The following is a 16,111-nucleotide window of genomic DNA, read 5'->3' as shown; positions in this document are numbered from 1 at the left end:
ATTGCCATGGTGCAGCAACAGCAGCAGCAGCTGCAACCACAACAGCCTCAACCTCCTCAGTCTTACAAAACACCTCTTCCTGGATCCCCTCCCACAATTGTTCATTCTGGAGCGACCTTGGGTCCCACAAATACTCAACTTGTAGGAGCTCCACTACCATGCACTACTTTCTTACCCCGGCCAGATCGCAGGTTGGCGGTTGTGGACCGCTGGAGACTACCCAAAACCACTAGTGCCACGACCTCCATGGGTGTGAGAGGAGCTCTAGCAGAAACAGGACCCCTGCCTCAAAAGGTGGCACCTACCTGGGCAGGTGGTGGAGGTGCAGGTAGTGGTCTAGATGGATATAAGCGCTACTATGGACCTATTGATCCAGAGGGACTTGGGCCATGTGTGGACCAACAGACAGGCTCTCAAACTCCCAAAGCAGTCCCCAGAGCCCACCAACAACCCCCACCAACTAGTGTGGTTTTCTATCAGGAGAAGGGCATGGACCATGGCATGGGGAAGAAGGTGGGAGCGGGTACTGGTGGAGGGGGTCAGGGTAGAGGGGTTAAATCTCTGGGGACTCCCAGGCTTCCTCCTAAAGGCCAGGCCCCAGCCCCACTGACACCTAACCCCCCGCTGCAGCACCCCTCTCCCCATCTCCCTTCATCCTTCTGGAGGAAACGGCGACCAAAAAAGCCCAAAGAACCTGGTGGCCCATTGTACGAGAACATCCTGGCACTGGGCCGGAGAGGTGGAGGCAGGGAAGCGAGTCGAAGACCGAGACCCTCTCCTCCTCTCCCCATCCCCGTGCCAGTCACACTTTCCCCAAGCTACACTCCTCCATCCCCCTCTCCCTCACTACCCTACACCTCCACATCATCCTCCTCATCCACCACCAGCTCCTCAACCACATCCTCAGCCACATCCTCACGCTCCACCTCTCCTTCATCCACTTCCACAGCTTCATCTCGTAGCACCAGAGACAGAGAGGCTGAGGAAGAGGATGAGGAGGATTTGGATGAGCTGACCGAAGAGTCTAGTCTTCTGCAGGGCCACAACAGAACCAGGGACCGAGAGCGGTCCATACTTTCCCCTAGATCTCTCACTCATGGACTTCCCCCTCCTATACCCCCACGCAAACCGTGGGGCACCTTTGGAGACAGGGAGCATAAGAAGGACAGAGAGAGAGAAAGGGGTGGCAGTCAACTAGCACAGCTCCAGGAATGGTGGGCAGGATGGGCAGAGAGAGAGAGGGACAGGGAGAGAAGTGGTGGAGCCCAGGGAGATACAGAAAGGAAAAGAGAGAAGAAACGTAGGAAAGAGAGGGAAAAGGAGAAAAAGAAAAAGAAGAAGAAAAACAAAAAACGAAAAAAGAGGGAGGAGCGTGAAAGAGAAAGAGAAAGAGAAAGAAAGCGTCGTAAGGTAAAAAAGAAGAAAAAGAAGGCAATGAAAACAAAAAAGAAGAAGAAGGTGCCATCCGGCAAGCGGTCGGAGCCAGAGGAGGGTGATGTTGAGGCAGAGAGAGATGGAGAGGGGGATGGGGATAGAGAGGGAGAGTACTCGTCATTTTCCACTCAATATCGCAGTGGATTTGTGGACAAAGGCAGCCTTTCAGCTTGGGAGGGAGAGAGAGAAAGAGGGAGGAGAGATGGAGGTGAGGATGACAGGGATGAACGAGAGGATGAAAGTGGGGGAGGTAGAGGCAGAGAAAGAAGACCCAAAAGCTCCCATTCACGACACCGACCATCCAGTAAACGCTATCCCAACCTCAACAAACTCCCCTCTTCAGTTAAATTCTGGGTCAGTGGAGGTGAAGCAGGTGGCACGGAGGCCTCCGGACCCTCCCCTCCCTCCTCTTTACATACACTCCTCTCCTCGTCCAAGAGACGGAGGAGTAGTGGGGTAGAGAGAGAGGAAGAAGGGAGAGTAGGAGAACGCAAGCCACTGCTTCTCCACTATGAAAGGGGGCGAGTTAACACAAGAGAAGGCTTGTCCTTCCATGAGTGGGACTCTGAGGATGAGGAGGAAGAAGGGGAAGAAGAGGAGAGAGAGAGAGAACGAGAAAGAGAGAGAATAGAGGAGAGAGTGCGGCGGGCAGGGAGAGGTGCAGTGTCAGAGTCTGAACGGGATAGAATCAGAACAGAAGAAAGCTTTTCCGATGAGGGGTCCTCAGGAGAGTTTGGCCATTTTGAGAGATACTGGGAAGGAACTGGAGCGGGTGAAGCTAGTGGAATTGGGGGTGGGGGCTGTTTTTTTGGAACATATCCTGCTCGAGAGAAAGGTGGAAGTGTCAACAGTAGAGATGACTCTATTTTGGGTCGGGCAGAAGGATGGGGATTGGCAGGTGATTTTTGGGGTTCGGGTCCAGGGATTGGATGGGGATCTGGAGGAGGCAGTGGAGGGCTAGGTTCACAGTGGCCACCCCCTCCCACTTCCCTGCCACCACCACGGCGCTACTGGTCAGTCGACAAACTACAGATGAAGGGTGAGAAGCGAAGCCGCAGTGGGTCAAAGAGCAAAGGTCAGAGGTCTCGGGAGAGAATGCAAGACGCAGCATCATGTACGTGTACACAGTATGGGCACGGTAGGCCCCACATACACCACAAACACAGCAGCACTCAGTCTCACAGCCAGGAGGATCTGCTTCCCCACTGCCACAGCTTCAGTGGAAGCTCTCGGCCCAAACCACCCCCTAAACCTGACAAATCCAAATCCGGAAGCCAGTCCAACCTTAGCTCCCAGCAAGCCCAGCTCTCCGAACACATACCCCATCCATCACCCTCCCCACCTCAGCCACTCCTGCCCTCATTGCCTCTACCTTCTGCTCCCAACTCCCTACCCATGCCCATTCCTCCACCTCCATCCTCTGCATCCATGTCCCCTCCACCTGTGCTCTCTCCCGGGGCTGCTTCCGGCTCCTCCCAGGCAGCCACCGCCAGCGCTAAGCTTCAGTACCAGAGACTTCGGTCGGTGCCCCAGCCAAGGCGATTCTACTCCCCACACCTGCCACTCAAAGCCAAGAGTTTGTGCTCACGTCGTGGTTCTGCCCATTTCTCCAGCCTAGAAAGTGAAGTATGACACGGGGCTTCGCTGCTGCGCGTGTATGTGAGCTCTACTGTGAAGCGCAGCTGGAGTGTGATGCACATACATGTGCCGCACCAAGACGAGGAAAACATCCACGACAGTGACCAGAGCAGCAAAGAAACAACAGTCAAAGCAGGAAATGGCTCAACAAATTCTGCCACGGTCACAATGGATACTCCAGCCGTGCTCCATCTTCGGTCTGAGTTGAGTATTACGATGTCCTCCGTGCTCCTCTCTTCCAATGAGAACAGTGGATAGCAAATGTCTGGGATTTTCTGTGAGTAATGATGTCATGTTTACACATATACACTCCCTCAAACAAGGAAAAGACATTTTTGCATCGTGCACATACGACATGTGACGACAGACATCAAATACTGCTTTGGCTCAAACTGACTATTCAGTTTATTTACAGATGACTCAGAATTAATCTATATTCAATCTGAATGCAGTCTTGGAGAGGCTCAGATGATCAGCATCAACCCACTGACTGAAAAAGTGTCTCCATGGCAAGCTGATGCACATAGATACAGACAATTTTTTCTTTTTGACACTTGCAACATTCAACAGACACTTATGCCATCACCCTTTGGCTTCCTCTTTCAAGGCCATGCTGGAAAATTGTTAATTGAAATTTGACCTCAAAGTAAACAAGAGTAAACTATGTCTCTTTCTGTATTTCTGATTCCAAGCTAATCAGAACTTACATGGAGCCATTTCACTCATCAGAACTTTGGTTGTCCTATCAAAACTCCAATGCCATGGTGTCACTTTGACATCAAATAGAGATGACATTATGTTCTAAAGAGACATACTTCAAAAGAAAAACAATAAGAACACAAACAAAAATGTAGCAATTTTTCCTGTATAATTTTTTTTCCCTTCAGGTTTTCTTTTCTTTTAATGCTGTTTATTGCTCTCACTGTGGTCGTATTTTAACAAAAGGGTAAACCAGCTGTGTCTGATGTTAAATAGTGGGATTATAGATGCAAGGGCAATTTTTACTAAGTTATTTATTTGTTTTGATATCACAATTTTTAAATTGTCAAAACTAGATCCACGGCACTGCCCAATACAATGGTCCTTTCTTTGCATACAAGCAATACTTGTCTTTCATCAAACCATGATGGGTTGCAATATTTATGATTGGCACTAGATGGCTACATAATATTAAAAACTGTACATTAACGATTACAAATGGTGGACCATGAGTGGATCATGCCTGTTGTTTTGTTCCTTAATCATCACATCTTAGAACTGGAACAGACAGCTTACAGCGTTTCTGGGATGGTAAAGGGCATTGTTTAGAAGAGCTGAGGCTGTCATTGTCACTGATTGTGCATTTTCAAGTCAAGCCTACTTCCAGTGCAGAGTTGCATGTAATAAAGCACAAGTTGCTGACTCTTGTCAGTGCAAACGTTAACATATGATAATGAGGAGTCAAGGACAAACACAATACTGATCGATTTTGAGCCAAAAGCATCCTACACCATTTATTTTGGCGAAAGAATTGATGTCAGTCATACAGAGATTCAGTTTCTGAATACCTATTTGACGTCAGGCACCGCTTATTTGCCCATGTTGTAGTTGAATGTAGCTTTGAAATGATTTAGCAAAAAGTAGATATGCGGTAGATTTTGTAGCATTCTGGATGCTACAAAAGTGACAATTACACTTTTATTATGGGGGGCATAGATGGCTTGTACATGTCGTCACAGATCAACAGATTCGATTGCCCTTTATTTGATACACCTGTTCACGCGGAAATAAGTGATGTTTGTCTCCCTTTCATATCTTGTTCATTTAAACAAGACCACTTGGGGAAGGTTCGCCATCATTTGCAGTGAAATTTAGGGCTTTTCCACTTTTTAAAGACCCACGTGTCATCGCATGAGTCAAGAAATAACAAGCTCAGGTATTGAATTGCGTGTTGTGTAAGCCGAATCACACACAGCCGCTTAATCCCCTCGGTCAGCGTTTCTTCCAATGCCGGGAATACGGGTGCGTCAGCGGAAAGTCCACCGCACCCGGCATGGAAGCGTGGCGGGGGGCAGGGAGATGGATGTAGAATGATTGAATTAATATAGTGTGCCATGAGTACACTTGATCTGTCATTGACCCTTACTGAGTCAGAAGGCGCTAACACAGTATTCTGTGACTGCATGTACAGAACGGACTTATAATTCCCATGTAGCTTTTTTCTTGAAAACAAAAAGAAATATTATCTCTATATACTGTTTTTGATCATGTATCATGTTATACTGTGAATTGACTTAGATATTTTATTGCCCATTGTATTCAGTTTTCATTGCCATCATATCATTTATCTATACAAAATATATATGTACAAATAAATATATACATATATATATACAGACAGGTATATATAATAAGTTAAGTTTGATATACTTGGAGGAAGTGGTAGATATAGTTTTAAATGTTTTAGCTTTGTAGCAATTCTAGACTCTGGAGACATTTTTGAATTTTGATTCCTCCTATATGACTGTGAAAACATTAGTGCCTGTGAAGAAAAAACGAGAAACAAGTCTAATATCCTTTCATCCATCCATTCTTCTGTCCATCTTTTCATTATTTATAGCAAATCTTCACAATTACTCTGATACTACCTAAATAGCTTTCAGATCATTTGTGTTTTATGCCCTTTGCTCATGTTGTGTTGCGTCCTTATCGCTGCGTCTGTCCTTTTGACATTCTGCCATTCCAGCTTTCCATCTAGCCAGTTAGTATTCCATCCATCCATTCAATCACCCACCAGTCCATCAGTCTAACTGCTGATTTCTTCTTATTCTGTTGTTTTCTCGTGATCTTTTTTCCACAGAACCATTGATTAGGCAACTTAAACAATGTACCTCTGGCATTTTCCTTTTTTAGGTATTTTTTAATCTCTCTGTTTATCCCTCTGTATGTTCTCTCAGTTAGCAAAAAACAAAACCAGAAAAAAACAGAGACCAGTAGCTACTGTGTTCCTGCTCCTATTAGTTGATTATTGAAGATAATGATCAATTAAAGTTATGATGTAATTGATAAACGACTGAAAATGTGACTGAAGAGTTGTACCTGATGACCATGACACTGTAGTGAGAGTCTGGGCTGTACTGTACACAACTCACTGTTACTGTGCTGACTAGATGGGGTAATGTGTGTAAACTAACTGTAAAATAATGTTGGTGTACTGACTCATGTTGGTTAGGAGGTACATATCATAGTAGGCAATAGATAAGTCATCCCACCGCCAAACAAACACTCACCAAAGGCTTCATCCCCTCCCCTCGTCTGTTTAGACCGGTGACCTGATTGTGAAATAGACAAAGTACAGGGTTGGATATTGTTGCTAGAATTGTCATTGGTGGTCAATATTTGGCTGGGAAATTAAAGTGACATATTGTGTTAAGGGCTGGTCAGCTGCTATTTTAGATTCAGTGTGACTGTTTGTTTGCATGTTTGAGTGTCAGTACATGAGGGAAAAGCATAGTTTTCTTTTCTACACTGATGCAACCACACTGATGCATTATGTGTGTGCTTCTCATTTGCTATCAGTAATTTTAGCTATTTATTTCCTACACGGAATCTGTGCCCAAAATTCGGAAACGGCATCCTTTAAAAAGTTACGCACATCTGATACATCTTGTATGTTCATTTACACTATTGTTCAAGTTTGGAGTCAGTGAGATTTTCATACTTTTATTCAGTATTGATCAAAAGGGACAATAAAGGCATTTATAATGTTAGAAAATTCTATTTCAGATAAATGCTGCTGTTTTGAACTTTCATCAGAGATTCTCAGAGAATATTTAACTGTTTTCACTATTGATAATAATAGAAGAATTGTTTCTTGAGCACCAAATCAGCATACTGGAATGATTTCTGATGTAATGACTGCTGAAGTAATGACTGCTGAAAATTCAGCTTTGCAATCGCAGTAATAAATTATATTTCAGAATAGAAAACAGTTATTAGGGGCCAAGCACCAAAGGTGCTTAGGCACCTATTGTGTCTGTTAGTTTTCTTCTTCTTCCGCTTTAGAAGTCTATGGCAGATTATAGAACCACTTGCGGGAAAGTTATGAAATTTGGCACACAGATAGAGGACAGTCTCAATATTACACTCTAAAAAATGCTGGGTTGTTTCAACCCAACTTTGGGTCAAATATGGACTAACCCAACTTTTGGGTTAAAAATTTAATGTAAAAATTTAACCCAACAGTTGGGTTAGTCCATATTTGACCCAATGTTGGGTTGAAACAACCCAGCATTTTTTAGAGTGTAACCATAGCACATTTGGAATGTCTATCTCAAAACCCTCTAGCACCACCAAAAGGCCAAATTGCACTCATGTTTCTGCTAATAACTTTTGAAGTCTAAAAGCAAAAAAATTGTCCCTCTGATTCCATGGCTCATGCCGAGTCTAATGTACTCCAAAATTGACATTTCTATGGGTCAAGATTTTTTGCAATTTTGAATTTTCCAAAAAATCTCGTCCTAGACAGTTTGTCAAATTTTCACCAAATTTGGCTCAGATCATCTTCAGAGTATTCTGGCAAAAAGTTATCAAAAGCTTTCTGATATACCAAACCGTTTTTGTAAAGCGCGTTAACGAATTTGACGAAGTTTGTGCAAAATGGATATAAGGCTATATCTTCACAACACTTTAGCGAATTCTGACCAAACTTGGTATGTGTTATAACAAGCATGACCTGCGGGCACATGAGTAGTTTCAGCATCTCCTACTGGTCAAAAAATATTTAACAAATTGACATTTCTGTTTATAACTGCTGACCAGTGTGGCCAAAAATCATAAGATTGGTCTCGTTAGATTTGGAATGGCATACTGAATCAAACAATACCTAATTTTCCTATGTCAGCCTTTTCTGGGCATCGGCCATTTTTAGTTTGTAGTAAAATAGTAAAAAAAAAAGTGGAAGTCGTGGCCTAATGGTTAGAGAGTCGGACTCGTAACCCAAAGGTTGCGGGTTCGAGTCTCGTACCGGCAGGGATTGTAGGTGGGGGGAGTGAATGTACAGCGCGCTCTCCCACCTCCAATACCACGACTGAGGTGCCCTTGAGCAAGGCACCGAACCCCCAACTGTGTGTGTGTGTTCACTGCTGTGTGTGTGTGCACTTTGGATGGGATCAATGCATACTGCAGAGTTTAGCTTCAACTCTAATCAAACAAACCTGAACCAGCTAATCAAGGTGTTCATGGCTACTGAATTACAGAACTTAAGTCTACTGGAAGGTAGCTCTACAGAAGTAGGGTCAACCCTGGTCTTTACTGAGTAATTAAAGACTGCTCCTTAGCTCATTTTACCTCTGTTGTACATGGCCCCTTTTACTGTATTTTTGATCAGATGAATGCAGCGTTGGTTAAGCATGAAGAGAAAAAGCATTAAAAAACATTAAACCATTAAAAAAATGTTACTGACCTCAGACGTTTGAACGGCAGTGTATTAAATGATAAGCTTTCAGCTACCAGTAGGCATTTAGAAGTTTTAATTTCACCTTTAAATTCAGTGCAAAAACTTAGTCCTCGTATTCCATTTGTGCTTGCTAATGAGTGATGTAATAAATTTAAGGGTCTGTACTCAGTGAGTGAACGAGTAAGAGATGGGAAACAAATTATACGCAGGTTTGTACTGCACATACTGTAAAGCTTTGTAAGTGTTTCATTATTTATGTGTTGATTGTGCATGTGTGAGAGAGTGTGGTGCACATGCATTATATATACACATCAATACAAAGTATCTGTCTCTCTTTTTCCTCCGTACCTCTCTACCAGATTATTCAGCCATTTCCTCACTATTCTGTCACTCATTGGGCTGCTATAATACATAATTGACTCACTCAGGACAGACATACACACACACACTTGCTGCAGCTTCATGGATACCGAATCCTGCAGGTGCACTAGAACTTTCTTTTGCTCTCTCTCTCCCTCAGGAGCTTGAGGCTCAGAGTAGCTCCAGGTAGCTGTTGGCACCATGATGTGAGGCATTACTTGACAGGCGGCTCGACGGATAAAAGTGCAGCACTTCCCTCTTGATCACAGCTGAGCAGAGATCTCTGTGTGTGTGTGTGTGTGTGAAAGCAGGTCAGCCCCTGTGATAGACCACTACATGCTTTACTTAGCCTACCCTTATTCCACAACTGCAGCTGTACACCAACAATAACGTCTGAGACTCAAGGCTGGAAACTCACTCTAGTGTTGCTTTCTCATGCAATGAAAGTGCTTTTACATCTTACATGTTGTGAAACCCATATTTGAACAGGGTCCTCCATGTCACATCACATTCATAATCATGTAATCCCATCTCCCATTCAAAATGCAGAAGGAAAAGAATGAAATAATTACTGCTTCACTTTGTCTTAACAGCTAAAATTTATTTTTTTTGAGCATTTTATTATTATTGTTTAAGACATATTTTGGATATGTTTTTAGCTTGCTCACTATTTTTTACTTGGATTGATGTGGCATTGTGTAAACTGCACTGTAACTAAAGGCAATGTGAGTGTGTATGTGTGTGACGGGCATCAGTTGAGGATGTTTATTGCCTTTGTACTGTACAGTCCAGACAGAATTCCTCCACCAATCAGATTTTGTTTGGTTATGACATCACATCCAGGGAAGGGGTTTGAAGGGGTCAGTGCTAAGAATTGCTTCATAAAGAATACTCTTTAAAATACTTATTGCCTTTTCTTATTTATCTTGTAACTGTATTTGCGTGTGAACATGGGAAGGTTTGTTTTTGTGTGCGTCTGTGCAGATGAGAATGAGTGTCTTGCCTTCCACACATGCCTGCGGCGGGGATAAAGTAAATTCTCTTGTATCTCGGTAAGAATTGGTACGTGTCTCTCTGAACCTCCCCCTTCTCTCTTCCTTTGAGCGATGTGATCTGAGCTTTGATCTTTGAAGACCAGACTTGACCTTATATAAACCACCATCTCTGTACGCAGAGCCATGATGAGCTGTGATCTTCCTCTCCTTGTCAGTTAACATGACAAATATAAACTGCACACAGTCATGCACAATATTAATAAAAATCCTCTTTTATGATACAAAAGATATTAATGAGTTATATGTGCAAGCCTACATGCTTATAAGGGTCTTAAAACAAATAATAGTCTAGATAGATAGATGGGTATGTTAGATTATTAATATAATATAAAATCTTATTATTAGCTCTGTTCCAAAGTTGCAACTTTATATAAAAAGAAAATGAAATATTGCAAAAACAAACGAATAAAGCATTTTCCATTGTATTGGAAAAAACAACCATCAACTTACAGAGAAACTTACTTAAAATAAAGGAAACAGAAGTTAGCCACTGGGGTCTTTTAGAAGCAAATTATTCAATAACATGACTTGAGAAAATCACATGACTTTTTTTCTGCATCTAGGAATTTATTCAGGATTTATATATGTTTATTCAGGGATTTGTTTACCTTAGGCAAGCGTATAAATATTTTAAGCACATTTTGGGAATTTAATTTGCATCTTAGTGTTTCCATGCAGCATTTTTTTAATGCAATATTCCAAAATTCACAATAAAACTTACTTGAAAGAAAACCTATTGCCTATTGATGATATTGTTTCTTTTCAGAAAATGTTTTTGACATTTTTATGACACTTCTGGTGCTTAATAAAGTCTATAAAAGTATAAAACTAAAGCATAAAAGTAGTTAGGAAACATACATAAAGTTGTAGATACATTAAAGTGCAGTCACATTTAGATAATTTTTTTTTTTTTTTAAATATTGTGTTGCTGACAAAAATCTCAATTTTTGATGTATGAAAGCTCATGCAAATGTCACTTTCAAACCAAGCAGCTTTTTGTTGGTAAATGCATCAAAATTCATTAACCAACTTGAACCTGTTGCAAAATCTGCATGTGGAAATCTTTTGCAAAATTCCACGTTGCTTGGATTTCTATAGAAATGGATTTCTTCTGCAAAAATTTGCCAAATAATGGTGAATGTGATTGCACCTTTAGTGTCATCCCAACCAGGCTAAAATTAAAGGGATATTTCACCCCAAAATGAAATTTGTCATCATTTAGCTACTTTTTCCTTCTGTGGAATATAAAAGAAGATATTTTGAAAAATCACAGTTTGTCCATACAGTGGAAGTCAGTAGTTACCAAAACAGTTTTCTTACCAACATTTCTTCAAAATATATTAGTTTGAGTTCCACAGAAGAAACTCATACAGGTTTGGAACAGCATGAGGGTGAGTGAATAATGACAGACTTTTCATTTTTGGGTGAACTATCCCTTTAAAAAAACATTATTGAAACACAAGCATATCTAACTAAAAAAATAACCTTTGATGCTGGAATTCAACCCTTATTCTCCTCGTCCTCACTTACCCTAGAGCCACGGGTGTGTATGTGTGCCCGCTGGGGCGAGAAAGAGATTGCCGGATATCTTGTGTTTTATGCATATGCTGTGTGAGCGAGATAGCTGGAGTGCACTATATCTAGTGTTATCGGTATGATGGCGGAGAGCTTTCAGCCTCGTCTTGGGAGTGTTTTCAGCGGCTGTAGATGATCCATCTCTGGGGTGTGCTGGTGTCTGTGCATCGATCAACACTGAGCCGTGTTTATGTCACTCAAAAGCCACACGGGTATGAAGAGTTCTGCCACGGCACAGCAGAATCCGAGTCCTCACTTATCCTCTCACTATAGCATCAATGCTCAGATTAACACCGCACGTGTGCGCGAGCGAGCGAAGAAAGTGTTAGTAGCTGGATTTGAAGCTGATGCACACACGCTCATACATTCACATTTGCACACATACAGCACATGATAGAAGCGGCAATGTTCTCTCTTTCATCATTAGCCCAGCGTGCCGCAGGGTGCACCAGCACATCGACTTGATCCCTCAATAAAAAATAAAACAAGAACGGGAAAGACAGAGAGAGATAGATCGAGCTCCTTTTCATCTTTTCATCCACAAAGCAAATCCTGTCAGATCTCCTTTTTTTTCACGCACACATTACTGTGCTGGGACCGAATGACAAATTACCCAGAATCCACGGGGGCATACTCCAACTTCACATGACATAGCGCTCGTCTCTCATCATTATTGACATTAGCGTTAATATCAATTTGTCTTGCAGGACTTCGCTGCTGCTTTTATAGATAAAACCATTGTGAGCAAATGCTGCATACGTCGCAGAGGCGATTAAAGATGCTTGTTTTTGCCAGTTATTTTTGTCGGTTCAAAGGCCTTTGGATTCTCTGCAGCTGTTTGTGTCGTTCACTACATACCTGAAACAAGCTCTTGAGTTTCTTGAATAGTAAAATCCCTTTAAAGTAAATAAAAATGAAAAGTTAATAATAACAGACACATATGCTTATTTCAAACTAGATCATTATGAGATGCCACAGTTGAATACCTTTCTGTGGGAAAGCAGAAGCAATCCGCTGGTGCCTTTTGGTTTCCAGAAGCAATGTTTCTGAAATGTAACTTGTGTCTAATTTCATTTGAAAGTTGGAAAAGCAAGATCAGACACAAACACATTTGGATGTTTTCATTTTGCTGTAATAGATTCATGTAATTGGTCAGATTCTGGTCGGCGAGAGAGAGAGAGAGAGGGGAGGCAGAAAAAAAGAAGGCTGGGGATTGTATAGATGCAGAATTTTTCCTCTTCATTAGTGTAATGTCAGGACTAATAAGCTGATGGCTTGTGGCCAGTATGAACTCTGTCCGCTTTGTACAGTAGAGAGAGAGAGAAAAAGATGCACTTTGATGTTCTAATCCTCTGAATCTACCTTTATCTTTCTGTAAACAAATATTTCATAAATGTATATCATAAGCCGCTTACAAAGCTCTCAAAGCCACTAATGTGGTGTGGTTGAACAATGGTGTCAGAAAATAATTAAACAACAACAACAACAAAAAATCTGCATAATTTGTTATGCGTTTTATGGTTTCTGACCACATAGCTGCCAGTTACATAGCTTCCCTTTGAGAAATAAATCCTTGCTTTTTGGAAGAGATAGTTATTTAGATCAGTGTTACCGTGATGGATGTGAATTTCCAAATGTTACGACACAACAGAGCAGCTTGTGGTTTAGAAGGCTGAAACGGATGGATCTTTACTCTTTTGACCTTCATCTATCTGGATTCTTGAGGGGTATTGCATTCTGCAACTTGTTATACCTGAGTAGCTAATTGAGTAATTAAGCTAATTAGAGTGGTTAGTTGGCCAGACAGTGCACTCAACTGGGATGGCCGAATTTCATCAGCGTCTGAATGAGAGTTCCTAACAAATCCACCCTGCAGTTAAGATCAACAAGCCGGAAATAAAGCAAGCTGCTGATTTTGCTACAGTATGTGTGTGTTTGGCTTCTTGATGGGTGTCTAACTGCTTGTTTGCCTGTCTGTGTTGGAATAGTTCACCAAAAAAATGAAAATTAACCGAAAACGTACTCAACCTCAGGCCATCCAAGATGTAGGGTTTGTTTCTTCATCAGAACAAATTTGAAGAAATTTAGTAATTACATTACTTGCTCACCAATGGATCCCCTGCAGTGAATGGGTGCCGTCAGAATGAGAGTTCAAACAGCTGAGCAAAACATCGCAATAATCTACATGACTCCAGTCTATCAGTTAATGTCTTCTAAAGGGAAAAGCTGCATATCTGTAAGAAACAAATCCCTCATTTGGCTGTTTTAACTTTAGCTTCTGTTTGTATTTCTCTCCTGTATCAGACGAGGTAACTTTTTGCACTGGAGAAAGCAATATTATGGCTAGAGGACTCTTATTTTAAAGGGAGGTTAAAAACATTCTAATGGTGAATTTGTTTATTACAAACATGCAGCTTTTTGCTTCACAAGATGTTAATTGATGACAGTCATGTGGATTACTTGTGGATTATTGTGATGCTTTTAAAAAATGATGTAAGGCTACATTTCTGTAAATCTGCTGATATCAGATGAAGAAACAAACTCTACATCTACATCTCAGATGGGTGAAAAAAAGAAAATGTTCATTTTGAAGTGAACTATTCCTTTAAATTAAGCAGAGTGGCTACCAATTTAAATAGTCACATTGTATAAAGTATATTTGAAATAATCAAGGCGGTCTTTAATTGCAATAGATAGAGGTTTTTAAGCCAATCATCTGAGCCGTAAATGTCATGTGACTGATCAGCCGCAGAAAAATGACGTAATGACAATGCTGATTGACTGATGCCACAGTTCCAAGCTATTTACTAATGACTGTCCCGTCGGTACATGAGCTGTGACGCCAAAGGCAGCAGACAGGGATAAATATAAGCCCATTTCATGCTTTTAAGATCATTCCAAAGAAAATGGGCACTGACAAAATCTACTATAATATAATTAAATATTTACATAATACACTGCCATTTTTTAAGGTCAATAAGGAGAGATGCTTTTTGGCAGGAGAATGGTGTAGTTATAACATCTACTAGCAGGTCTAACTTGTCCATGCCAAGCAGCAAATGTCTGACCCCTTGGAAATATGAAATATATATCATATAAATATAATGGACATTAAGATTGTGAAATAAAATGTGCTGTTTTTAATCAGTATTTTTAATCAGACTCACCTTATTAATATTAATATCTTTAACTTTAAACTGTAACATAGGCTGATTATTCTTATAGTTTGCAACAATAGTGCTTCAGCCAGGATAAAGAATATGAAAAGTGCTCAGAGTTGCTCCAGGAAACAGAAAAAAAAGAGTGAAAAACAACAAAAACATGTTGCCGGAGACAGGCTTATTGAAAATGCAAACTCATTCTCTGCCAGCAGGAGGCGCTTTTGGAGCAGCAGAAACAGTGGTTTTCCCGGTAACGGCTGTATACAAAACAGCGTTGCGCTTATGAACGCTACTTTTATCAGATAAAATGAAAATGCCTGAAGACAGTCGGTTGCCCTCAAAGATACATCCATATAAAACACCTGCACCTGCGTTTTGATTTTGATACGTGCAGTGCTCATGTTTATTCAACGAAGTCAACCTCCACAAATAAATCAATGCATGGGAAACACTGGTAATGTATACTGAAATATCGGAAATGTGTTTAAAAATCATATCAGTGTTATTGAAAAAATTATATCGTGATATATATTAATATTGATTTATTGTCCAGCCCTAGTTTTTTTTTATCAAATGTAAATTTGTGTCCCAGTCACATATTCTTGTTTAAATAAAAATATAAAATAGAATAGTTTATTTTTCTGATAGTGAAGTAATGTTTAAGTTAGTGTCACAGTTGCACTACTGAGTGGAGTATGGAGCAAGGAACGGAGGGAGACGAGGAGTACATCAATCCAGAGAAGTTTAATTACAATAAGGAAACAAAGGAAAACTCACAAAGCACAGGTAGACATGAACAATACCGGACGCTGAACTAAAAACAGGGAACACCATTTAAACACATGACAAGACGAGGGGATGACGAGACACTCCTGGGATCAATGGAAATAAATGGGGAACACCTGGAATTAATTCAACACAATGGGGTCAGGAAACGGAAGATAACCAAATATGGGCAAGGAAGGCACATGGGGAGCAAAACACGGAATAAAGTCTGACATAACTCCCCCCTCCCGGAAGGCACGTCCCGCGCCGTGTAACATCCAACGGGGAGGGGGGTGGGCGCTCTGGAGGCCTCTAGGAGCAGGGTTAACGGACGGAAAGCCTCCAGATCGTCGCCCGTTCCGGGACCCATGGCGGATCTGGCAGACTCGGAGTCCATGGTGGAGCAGGCAGACTAGGAGGCCATGACGGAGCAGGCAGACTAGGAGGCCATGGCGGCGTAGGGAACTCAGGAGGCCATGGCGGAGCAGCCTCCTAGGCCGGAGCCCTACTACCCCCAAAAAAAAATACTTGGGGACGCTTACGAGCTCTGAGGCCCTCCGTAGGCCATGACAGGGGACTGGAGCCCGCCCTGGGCTTAACTGGGGATCCGAAGCCCTCCCTGGGCTTAACTGAGGATCCGGAGCCCTCCCTGGGCTTAACTGAGGATCCGGAGCCCTCCCTGGGCT

At 41.8% G+C, this 16,111-nt stretch overlaps 1 protein-coding gene across 1 annotated transcript in view; it reads left to right on the top strand.

Annotated features, from left to right (window-relative positions):
• LOC107724902 (glutamate receptor ionotropic, NMDA 2D-like) overlaps nt 1-16,111 on the top strand; it is a 122,066-nt gene that overhangs the window by 93,973 nt on the left and 11,982 nt on the right. The window contains exon 16 of the mRNA XM_016534005.1: nt 192-3,349. Coding sequence (XP_016389491.1) covers nt 192-3,066 — 2,875 coding nt within the window. The 3' untranslated portion in view covers nt 3,067-3,349. The remainder of the gene's footprint in view (nt 1-191; nt 3,350-16,111) is intronic.

The sequence above is a fragment of the Sinocyclocheilus rhinocerous genome, unplaced genomic scaffold, assembly GCF_001515625.1.
Source record: "Sinocyclocheilus rhinocerous isolate Xijiao unplaced genomic scaffold, SAMN03320098_v1.1 scaffold883, whole genome shotgun sequence".
In the NCBI taxonomy this organism is placed as follows: domain Eukaryota; kingdom Metazoa; phylum Chordata; class Actinopteri; order Cypriniformes; family Cyprinidae; genus Sinocyclocheilus; species Sinocyclocheilus rhinocerous.
This window is presented reverse-complemented; position numbering and strand designations above follow the sequence as displayed.